The sequence below is a fragment of the Sinocyclocheilus rhinocerous genome, unplaced genomic scaffold (assembly GCF_001515625.1).
Source record: "Sinocyclocheilus rhinocerous isolate Xijiao unplaced genomic scaffold, SAMN03320098_v1.1 scaffold1143, whole genome shotgun sequence".
Taxonomy (NCBI): Eukaryota; Metazoa; Chordata; class Actinopteri; order Cypriniformes; family Cyprinidae; genus Sinocyclocheilus; species Sinocyclocheilus rhinocerous.
Genome location: NW_015638978.1, coordinates 423381 through 444256, shown reverse-complemented (window position 1 = coordinate 444256; position 20876 = coordinate 423381). Strand labels below are relative to the sequence as shown.

Sequence of the window (20876 nt, the reverse complement as noted above, 5' to 3'; positions counted from 1 at the left end):
TTCCAGTGAATAAAACACAGTAAGACAAAATGAGCAATTAATTACTTTTCCAAGTACATCAGAAAAAGAGTTACGCCACAGGTCACCTATTTGAGCTGTTGAGTCAGAAAATGAAAGCGTCGTAAAATAATAACAACAATAATAATCATAATGACATTTGATTTGGACTACAAGACAAACATGCAACATTTGTTTAGCTTATGCAAATTAAAGTACTTTTACAGTCGAAATAAAATTAAGATTGACTATTTTCTTTTACTTCAAAGCAATTTTGTCTTCTTTCAGAAGTCAGTTTGTGGAAGAAAATGGGTTGTGGACACCGTTTCATGTCTATTTTCTAGTTTCTAGCATGGTACTGGTCATCTAATCTAATTGTCAGTAAAATTTTAATTTGACTGAGTGTATTAAATTTGATCATGTCTTTGAGAACCACAGACACTAAGTAGTACAGATTCTACAAACTGCAGAATTAACACTCAAAACAGCCAGTCTGTCTTCCTTCTATTTCTTTGGCGAAATAAAAACATTTCTATTATGTTAACAAGGACTTTACTCCGTAAAATCTGAGTTTTTAAAGGCATTTGCCAGAGTTACATTCATTTACAGCTCAAGATGGTCTGCCATTATGTTCCTGGATGGCGTATTTGCGAGACAGCACAACATTATCATAATCAAAGTTCTCATCCAGATGGAAAAGAACGACCTCCTCGCTTTCATCCTAGAATAATAATAATGATAAAAAAAGGTTTAATGAAGGATTTTACACAGTCTCTGTGAAATGCAACAGAAAAGTCCATCTCATCTCATCTCCCTGAGATACTTCCCAAGCTTGACTGCTCTCAGAGAGACACATTGGGGTGTGCGTGCGTGTGTGTGTGTGTGTGTGTGTGTGTGTGTATCTGATTCTCAGCTGCACAGGGAGTGTGTGTCCTCTGGTCTGTGAAAGTAGAGGAGGTCTCCAGCAGCGTGTGGTGACAGTGCGATGAAGAGGAGACAGCTATCAGATCTTCTTCAATCTCACCTGGCAGTGTACATGTGCCTGACAACACAAGACGACACACATGAATAACCAGCATCCTCTGCGCAAAAGAGTCCATCAGCATTCATTTACAAACTGTTTCTTCTTTTACAGTGAATGTGTAAATAAATCATCTTATCTCTGACACTCTCATTATTATTTTCGGTGCTGTTTATGTATTCATCAGTTGATTTGGTATTATACGGTTTTGATGTATGTTTAAATCTGTTCATGTTTTCTCTGTACAATTAGTTAGTCATGGATATGTTTCAATTGTTTGGTTTTAGTGTATTGATGCATTTTATTAACTGTGAATAATTATGATTGTTATTTGTGATAATTTTCAGGTTTCTGTCTTTCAATCTGTCAAGGGGCAACAAATGAAAATTAGTCTATGTGGCTAACTCTGGCTTATTTACAGTACCTGACTGTTGATTAAATGAGCATTGTCCCTATTAAATATATATATAATACTGTCATTATTGACTCACCCTCTTGTTGTTCGAAACTCTTTCTTTCTTCCCGTGATACACAAAAGAAGATATTTCGAAGAATGTCTGTGTTGCTGGTTACTATATCATGAAAGTGGATGTTTGTCAAGCTCCAATAAAAACAAAAAATATTACTCATAGACAATATTCTGTCTTCTGAAGCCATTCAATATTTTTTTGTGAGAATTAGAAAATTCGAGTTATTTTTTGGCTACAAATCATAAAGTGGAAAAAGGTTAAATTGGCAAAAATAAATAAACACTGAGACTTTTGTGTATGCACAAGAAACATGTTAGCTGTTTTTTGTGAGCAAGCAAAAGTCTCAGCATAGGCAAAGATTTGGGAGATAAACCAGACCATCCATATTTAATTGAAATTATGAAAATGAAATACATTTCTATGTAATTATATGTAGTTTTTGTTCAAAGTGTGGTGGACAATTTAGAGTTTTTCTAGAGTTTTCACTTTTGTTTTACTTTTCAAAAAATAAAAAATTAAATAAAATAATAATAATACTAATAATAATAAATACAAATAAATAAATGTATAATTTTAAAGCTATTTTTTCCTTTTGTGTTTTTGTTTTTTCTTTTTTTGTGAGAAAAAGAAAATTCTAGTTATTTTTTTTAAGTGAAAAGTCATAAAGTGAAAAAATGTGCAAATCAAATTTGCGAAAATAAATACATAAACCCTGAGACTTTTGTGTATGCACAAAAACGTTCTCATTTTCAGTTTCTTGTGAGCAAGCGAAAGTCTCAGCATAGGTGAGCAATATTTTTATATAATTTTGACAAGGATATTTTTTAGCAATTAACACTGTAAATCTCATAAACTTTTTAAGCATAATTTCTTTTGCAGATGTAAACTTTTATGTGCACACTAGAAAAAAAAAACGTTTGTCATGTGTAGTATAAAAGTTTACTTATACACAAACAAATGTCAGTTTTTTTCTGCAATTTTTTTTTTTTGTGCTTATGCAAATTCAAAAAAGGCATCAAGACATGTCGCGGCAGATGTGACACAAATTATGTCAAAACATTGCTTCACACATCTTGTGACTGATTGGAAGGAGTTCATATGTTCTATATATTTGAACAGAAGCCTAAATTAGATTTGGAAGCTTAGAGCCTTCTAGAAAAGAGCAACTCGGGCATTCAGCAAAACATTTTTTGCGTTCTACATAAAAAATAAAGTGTCATGAGTTTGAAACTACATCAGAATAAGTACATTTTGAGTGAACTTACACTTCATATCATAAAGGAAGGATTGGTCTGCTAATAATCTGTTTACGTCCTGTATCTCGGTGGATTTTGCAGTAAGTACATTTTGAGTGAACTTACACTTCATATCATAAAGGAAGGATTGGTCTGCTAATAATCTGTTTACGTTCTGTATCTCGGTGGATTTTGCAGTAGTCTATTGGTGCTTTTCCACTGCATGGTACGGCACGGTACGGCTCGGCACGGTTCACTTTTGGGGGGTTTTCCACTGGGTACAGTACCTGGTACCTGGTCCTTTTTTTAGTATCACCTCGGTTGGGGTTCCAAGCGAGCGCACCTTTTTTTAACAACCAAAAAGTTTTGTTGTCTGTTGCGGAAGAACAGACGTTCCTCTCGTTGATAGCAGAGGAGCGGATCCAGCGAGAGCTTGATAGGGCGACGCGGAATGAAAACGTTTTTTTTAGGAGTCGTGGTAGTAGAGGCGGTGCAACTATAATGACATGTGAATAATCCCGCCCACTCTAAAGCGGTACTGAACTGCAGTGGAAACGCAAACCGTGCCGAGCCGAGTCGTACCACGCAGTGGAAAAGCGCCATATGTGTCTGAGAGAAAGACATCAGGCCTGGCAAGAGCTCAACTGATGCTGATCTTAATTAAACAGCTGATTACTGGCACAGTGAAAGTCATAGTCTCAGCTGCTGGGTGAGAACCAGGCATCTGAGGGTGTAGCGTGCATTTCTGCGTGTTTGTTTGAGTGTATACAAACACCATATGTGTGTGTGAGTGAAGAATCCCCACACACCCAAGGCCTTCATGGTCTCAAAAACAAGACCATTAACCAGCTCACTAAAGAAACACAAGAAGAAGCTTCACGCCGCTAATGAATCTAAAGGCTGTTGCTGTAATGCCGTGCCGTGAACCTCCCTGACCGGTGCGCTGAGGCATGTTTCATTAAAACCATAGACACCTGGTAGCTCTTCTTGAGCCTTGATCTGCTTTGACCAGAACCGGCTTACCCTCGACCCATTTTAAGATTCATGTGGAATGCTGAACGCCAGTGTGTCACTGAACCCTCAAGTAAAGGCGATTGTTAATGCTAACATCTTAGACTGAGTTGAGGGGCGTTTTGAAAAATTCTAGTATTTAGTTACTTTTAACTGTGCATAAATAGTTTAAAATTTTTTAATAGAATAAAATAGTTTTTATTTAGTGTCAGTATAGTTTTACGTTTCATCTCTTCTAACGTACTGTTTCAGTTGCGTGTCTCTAAACACTGTGGTGTGTTAGTCCTCAATGAATCAATGTTTTTAGTTTTTGAATGAATCTGATTCAGTGATTCATTAATTAAGACAGCCATTTGTCTTCTTCCCGAATGAAGCAGCATTTCTGAACAAATTGATTCAGTTGATTGAATAACTGATTCACTCAAAAGACATTCACATTAATGACAATGTAGTCTGTCATCGATTTTATATTTACTTAAGGTGACATAAAAAAAGCTAACTGTGATTGGTTGTTTTACATGTACTTCATGGACTCCTCCTAAATAAGTGGTTCTTTTTTTTTTTTTGACAGAATGCACCAATAATCAGGTTTGAGAGAATAACTCAAGCAGACCATACAGAATTATTTGAAATTATAAAACTGAAATACATTTCTCTAATTATATGTAGTTTTTGTTTAAAGTTTAGTGGACAATTAATTCATTAATTTATTTATTTATTATTATTTTATTTTATTTTTTTATGGCAGTTCCTGATTTTCACTTTTCGAAGAAAAAAAAAGCAATTTTTTTACTCTTTTTGTGTTTTTGTTTTGCCATAATTTTATTCAGTTTTTATTCAAAATTTTTTTTTAATTAAATAAAGCAATTCTTACACATCTTAAGCTTATTTTACTGTTAGATTTTCAAAAGTTATGACACCAAACACCTACAACATTAGGACAAGAATGCCAACAACAACCAATGGTACAGCGACCTGCTGTCTTCCAGCAAAGGATATTTTTACCATCCCCAACAGGCAGAGGCATGATTATTCATGCTAATTAACTTCAAGTTCAGCATGCACCTTGTTGTTATTCAGTGGATATGACTGCCATTATAAACACACCACCTAATGACTTTTACATACACCCTTTCCTCTGAATTAACACTCTGATCACAGAGAAACACAATCGAAAAACACGGAAGCCCTGCTCTGAACAGTAAGCCTCTCCAATCAAAAGAGGCTTTCTTTCCTCCAACTATTTTATTTATTTTTGTATTAAACTGGTCATTGGAGTTTAAATGAGCCTCTCTGGCACTGCAGAAAAGAGTGACTCATTACAAGCCTGCACAGCAAGCGTTAAGCCTCGCCAAGCGAGCGCTTGCCCCCGGCTCTAATGACGAGGGAGCGGTTTGGAATTTGCATGCATTGAATATGTGTAATAAATGGTAATATATTTAAATCAAGCTGTATGACAGCTCTAATTACAAAAAATAGCATGCACATGATATCAACTAAACCCTATTAAAGGCAAGGTGAGCCCATGCAATTCTTACATATGCACATGAAAAGAATATTTATGCCAGCATGCCTCGCTATTCCCATTTTAAAATGCATCCATACAGGTGATGCCAATATGTCAATGTGTATTATGTGAATTTTATATGAATTTGTGATAGATCCAATTCCATTTGAAGCTGTTGTCAAATATGAAAATGATGACAAGAATTCTCAACGATGTGCTTTACATGAGAAAAGAATTTGTAAAAATTTAAATAGAGACCCCAAATATGCTTCTAGGCCTACATCTACATAATCTGACTCTGTGTAAAGTGTCATGTGTTTGAATTTGTCATGTTTTAGAGAAATAAATACCTGTAGTGTCAGCATTTTCCTCTTCATCTTTCGAATCTCCCAGATAATTATCAAACTACCAAATAATAATAAATAATAATTTATGCATTTAGCAGATGCTTTTATCCAAAGCGACTTACAGTGCATTCAGGCTATACATTTTTTACCAGTATGTGTGTTATAAAAAAGACAAAAGGACAATGAAATATTAATTTGCATGAACAGTTATTTAGAATTACAATGAATTAGTATTAGCAACTTTGTGCTCCTCTGAAGCATTGTTCTTCACACAAAAACTTCATTCACAACTGATTTATACAAAAGAGTTTGATGTTAGCATTTTGCTAAGCTAACAGCACTCTAATAACTCTGTAGCATACAAATATTAGGTAACATAGTCCATTTTTTTACATTTAACATTTGATGCTGAGCGATAACAACCGTTTATATTAGCATGTTTCTAGTTTAGCATACTCTAGTGATCTTAAAAATGCACAGATAAATATCACGTAAAACAGTTTTCATTAGATTGAAATCCTGACTCAAGTGATTCCAACAGTTTAATGTTAACTTAGCACACTCTAGTTAGCTTACAAATGCAAAGCACAGAAAAATATAGCAAATAGTCCTTTTTTATTAGGTTGAAATCTCGATTCAATTTATTCCAAAAGAGTTTTGAACGAAGGTCTTACGGCTTTCGAACAACACGTGGGTGAGTAATTAATGACAGAATTTTCATTTTTGGGTGAACTAACCCTTTACAGCTATGACAATTGAGTGCATGAAGTGTCCAACATTCCAGACTTCATTTTTTTCGGTTATTTAAGTGCATCATCCGGTATTTAAAGTGCACTTTTTCTTTTTGGAATTTTCAGTGTGAACACACTACTCGCACTATTTATACTACAAAATATCATAGAATAGTGCATAAGTACGCAATTTGGGACACACCAAATGTTAATGTTAGCTTATCCTGACTCAAGTGATTCCAACAGTTTAATGTTAACTTAGCACACTCTAGTTAGCTTACAAATGCAAAGCACAGAAAAATATAGCAAATAGTCCTTTTTTATTAGGTTGAAATCTCGATTCAATTTATTCCAAAAGAGTTTAATAGCTGCGTCCCAAATGACGCACTATACACTATGCACTTATACACTATGTACTTATGCACTGTATTCAACCATGTAGAGTATGAATTATATACGGGTTTTTTTTTCAACAAGGGTGTGGCTAGGCTTGGCAACTTCAGAAAAGAAAAATAACACCGTGTCTACACCGGATACGACAGTTGTCACGCCGCGCTGCAACAGCTAAAGTCTGTCTACATTGGACGCGACAAAGCGACCGTTGCAAATCATTTGAATTTTGTGATAGTACGTTATAGATAGAATGAGGCAGCAGTTTACTGTCGGGGATTTGTCGTTTTGCGCCGTGCCGCATACAGTGTAGACAGCATCACTGATTATAATGGGTTCTATTGTATTTTGTCCCATCGCGCTGCACCTCTCGCGTCCGGTGTGGACATGGTGTAAGGGACAATTGTGTTTTTTATAGCAATAGTCCAAAGTTAAGTAAATGTAAAATGTTTTAGGTCTGTGTACGTTTTGATAGTTTGTTTTTCAATTTGAAATTAAATAAGCAGAAATGGCAAAACAGCGCCTTTATTTTGGAAAACAAATTGTGAAGTCGTTTATCCGTTTTCTACCCGTGAAATTTTTTTTTTTCGATTTTTAGAACAAACGAAAAAACAAGATTTAGGCTCGATTTTTCTTTGTTTTTGTTTTTTGTTTGTTTCTTTGTTTCTTTTTTTTGTTCAAGGGTAGAAAATGGATAAACTACTTCAAAATTTGTTTTCCACATGTGGATGGTCATGGGACGCCCCTTTCCACCGATTGGTCAACCAAATCTGAACCTGTGACGTCATCAGTTGTTCCTCTGTTCTGTTCAACAAAATAATCTAAAACTGTACAGGGCAGGTTCTAGATTGAGTTTTCTTCTCTGCATCAAAACGTGTTTCACAGAAATATTTATTTCAGAAATATTAATCTGCACCCAGCCTGTTTTATTTAGCGGTGTGGAGTTAAATCTATGTGAGCTTATAAACACAAATATTAAGTAACATTGTCTTTGTTTGGTTCAGAATGAAATAAAAGCATGTTCATAGGCATCTTAGATACATTTTTAGGCATCTCAGATGAGCCATTTACCTTCACAGGTCTGTCTGGAGCAGAGCTTGATGGGCCGCTCAGTCTTCCTCCAACACAACCGCCATCCAACATCACCTATACAAACAGACAAACACAAACACTCATAAACTCACCATCTCATTTCATTTAATGATGCACTGAAATGACAGCAGCCATGTGAATCGGTCTGATTAACATCATTATAATCAATACAGCTGTTTTCTCGCCTGGTAGCAGGGAGCTACATAATGCAGAGGCTTTTTTTAGCATTGACTGGCTTGGGATGTTAGCTGATGTGCTTTGCGTTATTGACAGTAACCGGTGCTGTGGCTCGCCAGAGCCCCACTGAGATCAATACACAAGCCAGGCGAGAGTCTTAAGCACCGTTCACACAGACACACACACAGACCGACACACATCGCAATGAAGCCGTCCAATATGCTGAGAGGAGAATTTCAAAAGTCTTAAAGAAATACATCAAAAAGACAGAAAATAAAGAAAAATGGGGAATATTTTTAGTATTTTGGGTGGTGCTTGCTCATACTAAAGACACCACTACGATGCTAAGTTGGTTGCTAAGGGGTTCCAAGTCATTTTCAGTGTGTTGCAACTGTATGCATTCTGAAGAAAATGGTGCTTTCATATAAAAAAAAGTCACAAGCACAAAGCTAGGCTGTTGTGGGAGGCTGCCAGAGTGTTGCTTTAAGGTTTCTAAGAAGTTCTGAGTGAAATTTAACACGTTTATATGCGGTTGCAAGCAATGTTGGGGGTAACAAGCATTACAAGTTACATAATCAGATTACTTTTTTCTAGTAACTAGTAAAGTAGTGCATTACTTTTTAATTTACAAGAAAATATCTGAGTTACTTTTTCTAAGTAACACCAATAACTTTGTTTTTACCTATTGACAGCTCTCCTGTCCCCATGTTGAGAGAAATCAGGAGTAAGTGCAGAGGTGTGTGCTGTATGAACATGATGGTTAACTGTTGTTCTAGACTAAATGTGAACATACATTTACTCATCTCACTTGTATAAAAGATTCAGAATTCCTCAAAATGAATAAAAACATTCAAATGCAAACTCAGAATATGATGCAAACTGCAATAATTAAATACGTTAAATAACTCAAATATCCTTTATGTATTTAATCCCATTTTATTAACCAATGTCTTTGCTGCTGACCTTCAATTATCCAATTCAACCATACTAATAAGCAATAATTTTTTTTTTTTTTTTTGCACAAGCAAGTAAGCCCATCCCAGATGAGAAAAAGTAACGTAAAAGCAACATAATGCATTACTTTCTATAAATGTAAGTAACACAATTAGTTAGTTTTTATGCAGTTAGTAACGCAGTTAGTTTTTAGGGAGTAACACAATATATTGCAATGTGGTTATAATAATATTGTTATGTGGTTGCTTAGTAGTTGCATTCAGAAGAAAATATGAGTGCACTCACCATAACACAAATCGTAGAAAAGAGTGGCACTTAACCATACAAAAATCATCAAATCATCATTATATGGTTACTAAGAGGTTTTTAGTGAATTTTAACATTTCTGTGTGGCTACAGTTAATATGTGGTTGCTAGTTCATTGCTAGGTAGTTGCATTCTGAAGAAAATGTGAGTGGTGCTTACCAGTACAAAAGCTGCCACCATGATGCTAGGGTGCAAAGGTTTATATAGGTTTATATATATCTGGATTTCAGAGTTTATATATGGTTGCTAACAAATTCTGAGTGAATTTTAGCCCATTTCTATGTGGTTGCTAGGACATTCTTCAGTAGTTACCTACTGGACCAAATCTCCATAATATCCTGGTCCCTTCATATATCTTGAGTTTATGTAAGTCTATGAGATTTTTTTTATATTTTCACAAATGGTGCCCTGCCCTAATCCTGAGTGTAAGCAATAGTGATGTTAGCCTTAGGAAACAGCACTAAAAAGGCAAGACGAAAAAGACAGACAGAAAAAAGAAACAATTACACATAAGAAGGAGCTGTGTGTGTGTGTGTGCGTGTGATAAACAGAGCAATGGCTAATGCAGACGACTTTAACTTTGATTGAAGGCGAGTGAAGGAGAGGTCTGCCTGAATCTCTCCCAGTAAAGACTGTTGGTTCGAGCTGTTCAGATCTATAAGGTGCTGACCTCTTCCTGATCAGCAGTCGGTGAGCAACGATTTGTCTGTCCCATCCTTCTGTATACGCTCTCCTCCATCTCTGTCACTTCATCCTCTCTTTGTCGCTCTCGGCTGCTGTCCATCTCTCTCTGGAATGGGTCTCCATGTCCTCTAGGAGCAGTCAATTGTGGATCCCTCACATCACCCTCTGCAATGGGATACGACAGTAAAGACCACATGTGAAGGATTCACGGATGTATCCGAGCAAAGAAGATGTATGTGGCATTCAGTACGCTCACCTGGGGTCAGGTACGTAAAGGTGGACTGCTCCAGAGCTTCAGTTATGGCTTGGTCATGGTCGTCCACAACTGAACCATCAGCTAAACCTGGCATCCTGTCAAACCTATTCACGTTCAGAAAAAAAGAGATACAGAAAAAAACAGAGTGAGAGATGTGCCTGGCACAATGAACATTACACTATAAAGCCCAAAGTATACTTCGGTTTTTACGTGTATGCGAGGGTCCACGTACAGTGCGCGACACAAATTTCGTCACCAGAATAATATGAGCATACTGTACACACACCACCCAATTTTTGTAACCTCGCCTACTTTGTATGTGCAGGTCGCATATGCGCACTGAATTTGTTTTGTACTAATCAGTTGTTCCACAAGGTGGCAACACTGGCTCCGGCCATTCTTTCATAGTACAAAATGAAACAAAAAAGACTGAATAACAACAACAAAATAGTATGCTTTGAAAGGCTATGTATTTGACTGTATGTGTTAGCTAGCGTACCCGTACAAAAACGAAGTATACTTTGGGCTTTACCGCCTTCACAAAGGAAATTTTGATTAAAAGAGATGTTTGCGTACACCATGCAAATCTTGAAGATAACCAGAGATGAAGTACTGGTATAAAAAACCTAAAAAAAAAAAATGATGAAGGGCTACTGCTAGGCTGCACTTTTTTACAGGTCACTTATCACCGGCGATATGCATTATAGCTGCATTAGCCCTGATTGGAATGAAATTATCATTTAGAAGTTCAGCTTAATTACAATCAGTGACGGCTGGGAAGGGGGGCGGGCAGTGATTGCCCGTGACATTAAAATGTATTGAAGAATGGCGTGATGATCGTCAGAAACTCTGAGCTGTCGCTGTGTCATTCATCATGAACACGCCCTAGGGAGAGCGGTCTTCAGGTGGCACAACATTAGCGGGGACAGAAACAGGTGCTACACTAGAGTTTAATTACTCTCCTCTATCAATAATACAGCACAAATCCTTGCGTGGCTTCAGGCCTCAGCTGTACTGCTGGCCCACCTCTTCCTTCTCTCTTAATACTACCATACTACTATTTCTGCTGTATTCAGTATATAGACTGGGTACAGTATGCACATTTTCTACTGTTAATAGAATGTCTAAAGTGGACTATCGAAATAAAGTGTTACCGTACGAAACACCCAGATTTGCCCTAAAGTGCAGTATATTATGCTTGACTTGACCTTTCATTTCTAGTGTGACAAATGAACTGAAAATAATATCAGCTTAATTTTATATGAAATTTTCTATACTTATAATGTTAACTGCCAAAGGTAAAAATGTGCATCACTGCATGCATACTGTTTCACATACTATTTTTAAAGTATAATAGAGTAGATACAAGTGTTGTTATTGTTAACTAAAACTAATTACAAAACAGATAACAAATCGTATATCAAATAAAGTTTAAATAAAATTGTAAAAAATATTAGATGAAAAACTGAAACTTAAACTAAAGTACATGAAGTACTAAATCTAAAATAAATATAAATTGAAGCTAGATAGAAAAAAATTACAAAAGCACATCAAGTTACTAAAACTTAAAAAAAATGAAAAGGCTAACTCAAAAAACATTAATAAATACTGCAATGGCATATAATACAAAAAAAAGGAATTTTCTGCACACTATGCAGTACTCTAGTATTCTATTCCAGACATATCTCTACAACACTAGTGGTGCAACTAGTGATGTCTGTCTGATATGTGAATGAATAATTCTTTTGAATATGAACAAAAAGAATCGCTTCACAAAGTCCTGGCAGACTGCAAAAACTATTGTATTCAGGAATAAATTGTATTCTGGAATAAAATTGTTAGTTGGATGAGACACTGAAATCACATTTTTTTATTTTATTTTTTTTATTCAAAATGCTGCACGGGGACTTCTGGGAAGACTTTTGAGGGATGACTCAAATCTGTTAATGGTCAGAACAAGAGTATACTTTTTTTTCTAGGGTCCACAGTTGCTATACTAGGATAGATTATTTTTTTTCTCCGAAAAGTATGTTGGAGCATATAATGTCTTGCCATATAGGGAATATATCTATATCTGACCATGCAGCAGTTTTTGCCGAATACTCCTTTGCAACTTTTACTCCTATTTGTGATAACTACGACTTCCTGCCAGGGACTGTAGACCCAAATTTTCGAGTTTGGGCACATAAAGGTCTCACCACTCTGCATGATTTATTTGATGGGGACGTTTTAATGTCATTTGACCAATTAGTCATCAAGTATAATATTCCACGACAGGATTTTTTTTGTTATTTACAATTAAGGGACTTTGTGAAAAAGGACACTACTTTGCTCACAAACCAGGACATTTCGGCTGTGGAGAGACAGCTTTTTTCACAAATTAACAGTTCTACAAGTTCTTTTTATAAGGTCCTCAAGGATTGTGGCTCTTCAAATACGGACTCCCTGAAAAGGACATGGGAAAGGACACTTGATATACAAATCACAGACGATCAATGGGAGGAAGCATGGAAGAATGCAGGGACCCTAAGCATATGTAATAAAGTAAAAGCAATGCAGTTGAAAATTTTGCACAGAGCACATATCTCTCCTTCACGGAGGCACAAGTTCAAGGATGACTGCTCGCCAATGTGCCTGAAATGTAAAACAGAGGAAGGAGATCTTATTCACTGTTTCTGGTTTTGTAGGGAGATTCAGAAGTTTTGGGCTATGGTTGAAAAAGAACTTAATGTTATTTTATCTATTAATATTGGCTGTGGTCCAAAACATATGTTGCTTGGAATATATGATGACATTATTGTAGACAAACATAAAAAGACACTTCCTAACTTCCTAAAGTTCCTAACATTCTGTGCAAGAAAATGTATTCTTTTGAACTGGTTAATGGATAAAGCCCCTTCTAGGGCACTATGGCACAGGGTTATACTGGAATACGTATCACTAGATTACTTAACCTGTGCTTCTTATAGTAAGGATGCCATATTTCATAGAAGGTGAGACCCATTTTTTATATATATGAGCTTAGATATATCCTCTATTCTCATTAGAGGGTTTGTTTAATGAGGTTTAAATATGTGAGACATATTGGAGTACAAATATGTAAGGCATATTGTTGGTACGATTATGTCATTATTTCATTTCATTCTCAAATTGATTTAATGGAGTGGTGAGCCACAAATTATTTTTATTTATTTTTTGTCTTGTTCGATTTTAAGTTATGTTTGTAAATTAATAAATATATATAAAAAAAATATATAAAAAAAATCTGTTAATGGTTGGTGAACTTTATTAAGTCAGCATGAAAGGGCATTTGCAACTTGTTTAACTTTCATAGGTAATGTATATCACAGGCTATTCAATCAACAACAAAAAAAGGCATAAACTGAACGTGAATTTGCTAAAACAGTGCCCAAGTATAGTTATTTGGTTATAGACAGCATGGCCTGTGTGACATCGGCAGAAATTGACGGTTGTGTTATGTTTGCGTTCTGAACGAATTGATAAGTTAAAATGAATCAGACACTAGCCCATACACCATCCACCTTATTTTTCCCATAAAATCGTGCACAGTCATTTGTAAATTTGTCTGGCTTCCAGTGTCATCCGCTTCCTCTATTTTCAGCTGTAGTAGACATTGTACAAAACTACGTGATATTGCAAACTAGTGTCTCCTACCATATTATTTTAATGTATTGTCTTAATTATAAACACACTGGTTTGTTGCGCAAACAGTTTTACCATTTAGCTAGTGCACTTTGTTATTCTTCTCGTTATTTCCCTACAGCGGCTAATGAATCGAAAGTCCCGCACATTCAAAGAAAACAGCTTAGACCTAATTCCGCGTTGAAAAGTAAGGTTCATTACAATGCGAGCACTGAAGTTTTTGTTGTTGTTTGTTGCGTTTCAGTCTCCTTCTTCATTTCCTCCCATCTGTTTCATTGTGACAGACCTGGCGAACATCTGCATTAATTTGCCACTGCCGTATGCAGGACTCGACAGGTTTATTTTACAACGCCTGTAAGTGTGAACACCGGCATGTAAGTGCGCTTGAGCGGGAGAATAAAGCTCTCCAGTGCGCTTGGAGACACCAGAGGAATTCTTTATTTTGTGTTGCGCCTCAGGGGAGTCGCTGAGCCTCCTCTTCACGGCCCTGCTCTTCAGACACAGGTGCTCCGCTGTTTGTGTTTTTCACTGTTCTTCCAGGCACTCGTGGTTACGTGTCTTTGTTTTGCTCTCTCACACACACATCTCTCGGCCTCCAAAACAAACACACAACTGCAGGATGGCTCGAGCACTTGCGCACAGCCCCCCGAAACACAAAAACATTATGCTAATTAGGCAGGCACAGCTGTTCCCTTCTTCTCCCTTTCTCTTTCTTTCTTTCTTTCTTTCTTTCAACAACAGTCGCTTAATTTCTCCCGTTCCTTTAAAGAGCCGCCAAGCAGAAACAGTTAATGTAAATATAAGCCTGCGGGAAATAAGGAGTATTTTTACAAATCCGAGCTACCCATCCTGCCAAAATTTGATGTGTGACTCACGCATTCGGTATTCGGTGTAATGAGAGTGAATCATTCCGCTCCTCACCGAACCCAAAGCAACAGACCATTCAGATACACGGAGGAGACTATTTTAACAGCACATTACATAGAGAGGTGCTACACTATCACTGATGCATTATGAAGAGTGTGATTATGGTGTCAAATGCAGGTCATAAAAAAAACACCTTTTGGGATTGCACCGTCCCTTACGAAAAAGAAGTTTATTCAAGTGTGCTATTAGTATACTTCTTTTAAACTAAAAATAGGAAAGTATACTTTTAGTCTACTTTTTATGTACTTCTCAGAAATGGGCTTTATGTACTTCTCAGAAATATACTTAAAATTACATTTAAGTATACTTGACTTATACTTAGAAAAAGTCTAAATATATTTTAGCTATAATTGTGCTCCTAGAATCCGTGTTTTCATTGTTATACTGTAGGGGGCGCTAGTACACATCTTCTGTACAGAATTTCCAAAAAACACAAGTGAAGAAACCGAAACAACAGATGCTTCCACATGTATTCTAACAAGATCATCAGATATAAACCAGTATCAAAACTATGTAACATTATGGAATAAAATGTCGACCAATGAAGATGTAATAATGACTGTCAAGCTTTGGGGTGTTGATCGACGTTATCTACGTTTTGATTATCATTCTGAATCCAATTCATAGTCTTTTTTCAGCTTTTTGTTCAAAATGTTGTTTATTTCTTTATTTTTTATTTATGAAACATTCTTGTGAAACATTCATGTACTTTAACTCACTTATTTTCAGTTGTTCGCAAAAGTTTCAGTTTCAGTTTTTCATCTAATATTTTTTTACATTTTATTTCAACTTTATTTGATATACGATTTGTTATCTGTTTTGTAATTATCCACATTCAAGTGTTTGAAAAAAGAATGCATGAAGCTAGAATAAAATGTTTTTGTTTACAAGCAGATACCCTGTTCTTTTGATGTTTTGTATGTTCAGATATTTATGTAACAAAATATATACAAATTAATACCTAAATAGGGACATAGTAGTATACTTAAAGTATGATGTAAAGTTCACTTAAAGAAAACTTACGAGTATACTTGCAGTATAAAACTACTAAACTAGTAGTTTACTGAGACTATACTTCAAAGTGTACTAAAAATGCTACTACAAGTATTTAATTAGTAAACTATCAGTATACCTATAAGTTCACTTTTAGTATAGTTGCAGTACAAGCTAAAAATATTGTTGTAAACTAGTTGTGTACTTAAAGTTTACTACTGTTATACTTAAAAGTATACTTTTATATATTAGAAAGTGGGCCAATTTAGTCCCAAGGAATATTGAAACAGTACACTTACAAGTATACTACTAGTACACTGATATTTGTATACTTACTGCATAAAGTATACTTAAAAATATACTTGAACTTTACTTAAGTATACTTACTAAAATAAACTTGAAGTATACTACTTTTTGGTAAGGGGTGGCCTAAAATCAGGCAGAAAATCTGTGCAACATGATGCATTTACAGACAATTAAAAGATATTTGATATGTAATTGAGTTATTTGAGTTATACATGACTTATAACTTAGCTATATTTGAGTTATAGTTAACATATTTGATGTTTAATTGAGTTATAAGGGAGCGTCAGTGGGCGGGGCAACGCAACTTGTCACAAAAATAGAAAATAAAATAATTTTTATAAGTCTTTTATTCTGATCTATAGGCTGCATTTACTTTATCAAAATACTGTTAAATCTGTCAAATCTACTGTAATATTGTAACATTATTACAATAAAAAAAAATTATATTTATTTAAAATGTAATTTATTTCTTATTTTTCAGAGCCCACATGATCCTTTAAAAATCATTCTAATATGCTGATTTGGTGCTCAGGAAACATTTCTTATCATTATTATCGGTGTTGATGCACCTTAATATTTTTGTGGAAACCATGATACTTTTTTTTCAGAATCCTTTGATTAATAAAAAGTTTGAACCAGGGGCATTTTTTACATTCGTAAGGGCAATTTTTATAATCACCTTATTAATTCTATCTGTGTTGTCTTTAATGTCTTAAAAGTACCCAGGTGCTTTAATCAATCAAACTCCCATTATAATCACATCGTATCTGAACTGTGTTGTTTATGATGAGGGAATTCGCAAGCGCACGAACTCAACAAGCGTTTTCAGAGCTGACTAATCTACGCGCCTCTAATTGGCCAATGCATTCCTAAATTCAACAGAAAGGTGTGTGATTGGTTATTAGGCTAAACGCTCCAAAAAAAAATACAGTGTGTAAAAAGCAATCTGATGCAGTGTAAGCGAATCTATAATTCCAGGAACTCACACTTTTAATTCATTTTCACATTTGATTTTATTTGCGACAGCCGTAATACATTGTTTAATTATGCAGGGGCAATTTTTGCCCCTTTGTCTTGAATTTGTGCGGCAGTTTTGATTACTTCGGTGGTATTTTTGCCACAAGCCCCCGTTAATTTCCAACACTGGTTTGAACAAACAACATTTATTTGAAATAGAAAGCTTTTGTAATATTATAAATGCATTTCCTGTCACTTTTAATCAATTCAATGCATACTTGAACAATAAAGGCTTTCATTAGGCTATATTATTATTATTATTATTATTATAACACATTCCAATCAAACTACATTACATAGAGTGTAAGTGGTGTTAATTTGAGAAGAAAGACCAACATTTTTTGCACGAATTATCTAAATCTATGAGATTTTCTGGATTAATCTGTATCAACAGCTGTAAAACACCAATATAAAGATCATATTAATACACAGACCAATGATGCACCGAGTTTGTGCTTGTTTTCATTCAAACTTGTGTGAGTTGTGCTCAGACACCTGTTGTTAGCAGCAGTTACAAGCAGTTAACCTCAAGATGAGCCAGTCAACCTTCACAAACACTGAGCCTCTGCCATTGTCACTAAATCATTTGCTTTAATAACTCAAATAAAAGTTAGCAGCACCAAACAGCTCTCAGTTTTCGGAGTGCATTGACCAGAAGGTAAGAAATATACATGTTATTAGGATCAATATTATTCTAAGACTATATATGAAATATTTAGAAATGTATGTGATATTTAGTGCCTTATAGAGCAAAATGAAAATAAACACCTAGGTAATTACCATTTTTATAATAATTATTATAAATATATAGTTATTTAAAAGCTTCTTATCTTTATTTTTGTAGTGTAGCACTAGTGTTGTAAGATTTATCTTGCGAATTCGACTATATAAAGACATTCAAACGAATCTAATAAATGTAAAAATTAGAAACGCTGATAACTGTTTGAAGAAAATAAGAGAATAATAGCGTTCAGAGCTCATAAAAACATCTCAGAGGTACCGTTTTAATGTAGAATGAGAAACGCCCGTTTCGCACTGGATGCTGGGTAATGTAGTCGTTTTATTGCGAGCTTAACGCGATTCTCTATGAGAAACAGGAATGAGGAAAACTACAACCTGTTCCTATGGGAAAGTTTCTGTGTTGTCAGGGAAACAGGGAAAGGGATATTTGGTTCCGCGTTTTTAAATTATTTTTCTATTTATTTTTAGTTTGATTTAAAAAAATATCTTTCCATACTACTCTTAATATTATGCTAGTATGCTAGTCCTAATCCATTCTCGAGCTATGCAATTTATATGAAATTTCTTATGTAATATTTTTAGTATTAATAATACAAAATGTTTAGATTCTACAGCTATTAAAATTAATAAAAATTAATGTTTGTTTTTTTATTTATATTTTACACAGTTCTCTGCAAAAAGATGTCCTTACAGCCTCTGACTGCTGTGAACTGTGCTAGCCTTGTGCAACCAGGCTTCTCCTTATTAGAGCTGGAGGGTGATGTTTACCTCTTTGGTCAAAAGGGCTGGCCGAAACGCTCATGTCCAACTGGGATATTTGGTGTACGCATAAAAAAAGAAGAACTTAAGCTGCGTGCCATTTCATTTTCAAGCAACTCAAGTTATCTCCCTCCCCTCCGATGTCCTGCAATAGCTCATTTTGAGCCTCATGATGGCAGTCCTGAATGTTACCTCATTCATGGTGGCCGAACACCCAACAATGAGCTGTCTTCGAGTCTCTACATGTTGAGTGTAGACAGCAGAGGATGTAATCGCAAAGTCACATTGCGTTGTCAAGAAAAAGAGCTGGTTGGTGATGTCCCAAGCGCTCGATACGGCCACACCCTCAGTGTGATCCATGGCCGAGGGAAGAGCGCCTGCATTTTGTTTGGCGGCAGGTCCTACATGCCCCCCACCGAAAGGACCACGGAGAACTGGAACAGCGTGGTGGACTGTCCACCACAAATCTTTCTTATTGACCTAGAGTTTGGTTGCTGTACGGCCCACACCCTCCCTGAGCTCACGGACGGCCAGTCATTTCATGTAGCTCTTGCAAGAGAGGACTGTGTCTACTTCCTGGGCGGTCACATCCTCAGCTCTGATTGCAGACCACCTCGTTTGATCCGTCTACGTGTGGAGCTTCTCCTAGGAAGCCCTGTCCTCACCTGTACTGTGCTTCATGAAGGTCTCGCCATTACCAGCGCCATAGTTGCTCCCGTTGGCTATCATGAGTACATAGTTTTCGGCGGCTACCAATCTGAGACTCAAAAGCACATGGAGTGCACATACATTGGCCTAGATGATGTCGGAGTCCACATGGAGCCTCGCGAACCTCCGCAGTGGACCAGCGAGATAACCCACAGCCGTACTTGGTTTGGTGGCAGCCTATGCAAAGGAAGTGCCTTGATTGCAATCCCCTCAGAAGGAAACCCAGCCCCACCAGATGCTTACCATTTCTACCGGGTGAGCTTCCAGAAGGAACAAGATGGAGAAGCATCAACTCAGGGATGCAGCCAGGAGTCCACTGATTTTGAGGACTCTGCACCTTTGGAAGACTCTGAGGAGCTCTACTTTGGCCGAGAACCTCATGAGCTGGAGTATAGCAGCGATGGAGAGGGTGACACCTACAATGAGGAGGACGAGGAGAATGAATCTCAGACAGGCTATTGGATCAAGTGCTGCCTTACCTGCCAGGTGGACCCCAACACCTGGGAGCCCTACTACTCAACTGAGCTCACCAGACCTGCCATGATCTTCTGCTCCAGAGGTGAAGGTGGACATTGGGTTCATGCCCAGTGCATGGAGCTCCCCGAAAGCCTTTTGCTTTGCCTCTCTCAAGACAACAGCAAGTACTTCTGCTTGGATCACGGAGGCCTGCCCAAGCAGGAGATGACTCCACCACGTCAGATGTTGCCAGTAAAGAGAGTCCCAATGAAGATGACCTATCGCAAGGCTCCAGTTTCGATGAAAATTACCCCAGCTAAGAAGAGCTTTCTGCGAAGACTTTTTGACTGAATTGTTGTTGTTTTGTTGGTTTTATATCAATAGCAATGTTTCAATTGTGTTAATTGTATAACAATGTGTTTTAATTGTGTTTTATAACAGAACATTTAAGAAGTGTGTTTTTCATAGAAACAACTGAAATGTATTGTCAATTGAATGACTATGCTTAGTGCAATTTTTAGAAACTAATATAATTTCTTTACAAGTCTTGTTTGTTATTGCTAAGCTGATGATTTATTGCTTCTTTAAAATGTGGGGGGAAAGCTTGTAGAGTGTGTTTTTCTGCTTAAATAAAGAGAAATCCTTTAAATGGATTATATTTTATGTCTGTTTTTATACTATACACACACACACATACATACATTCATATACCTAAACATTCATGCATATGTCAGATGTCTTAACTACTTTGTTTGTCTTCAACTACGTACAATACAATAGGACAAAAAAGTTCTCAATTGCATTGGATTTTAGGATTTTTTTTATTTTTTTTTGTTATTTTACCAAAAGGAAAGTAAAAATGTAATTTCTTACAAAACAATTATATTCAATCTGTTAAAGAAGACAACGTATGAATTCATGAATTACAACAATCACTGTAATGCTCTCGCACAATGAAAGAAAAAAATAACGATGGGCCAAAAACATTACCAGTGCCTTTGTGGTCTACAAAACAATTCTTTTTTACATTTATGAACTGTGCAATGCAGTGTTTTATTTCAAACAAAAAAGAACATAAAGCAATTTAAATAGACACTTTAAATTGTCACTTGAGATTATATAGTAATA

The 20876-nt window shown here is 36.1% G+C and overlaps 2 protein-coding genes across 2 annotated transcripts; one reads left to right on the top strand and one right to left on the bottom strand.

The window, feature by feature from the left end:
- Positions 1 to 607: 607 nt before the first annotated feature.
- LOC107750739 (uncharacterized protein C11orf74 homolog) lies at positions 608 to 18113 on the bottom strand. The gene is made up of 7 exons (XM_016566254.1): positions 18085 to 18113; positions 10179 to 10282; positions 9909 to 10087; positions 7781 to 7855; positions 5592 to 5646; positions 902 to 1039; positions 608 to 720 (listed from the first exon to the last, which is right to left on the bottom strand). Exons 2-7 carry the CDS (start codon positions 10270 to 10272, stop codon positions 608 to 610), a joined length of 654 nt encoding a protein of 217 aa, XP_016421740.1. The 5' UTR covers positions 10273 to 10282; positions 18085 to 18113.
- A 393-nt stretch (positions 18114 to 18506) lies between these two features.
- LOC107750738 (V(D)J recombination-activating protein 2) lies at positions 18507 to 20099 on the top strand. Its single transcript, XM_016566253.1, has one exon. The coding sequence runs from the start codon at positions 18507 to 18509 to the stop codon at positions 20097 to 20099; it is 1593 nt and encodes a 530-aa protein (XP_016421739.1).
- The last annotated feature ends 777 nt before the right edge of the window (positions 20100 to 20876 follow it).

Excerpts from the sequence above, each read along its gene's own strand:
- LOC107750739 (XM_016566254.1), bottom strand. The coding sequence starts at position 10,272 with ATGCCAGGTTTAGCTGATGGTTCAGTTGTGGACGACCATGACCAAGCC. Across the intron at positions 7,856-9,908 it reads CGACTGCTGATCAGGAAGAG|GTGATGTTGGATGGCGGTTG; the intron begins GTCAGCACCTTA and ends CTGTTTGTATAG. Across the intron at positions 5,647-7,780 it reads CTCCAGACAGACCTGTGAAG|TTTGATAATTATCTGGGAGA; the intron begins GTAAATGGCTCA and ends ATTATTTGGTAG.
- LOC107750738 (XM_016566253.1), top strand. The coding sequence starts at position 18,507 with ATGTCCTTACAGCCTCTGACTGCTGTGAACTGTGCTAGCCTTGTGCAA.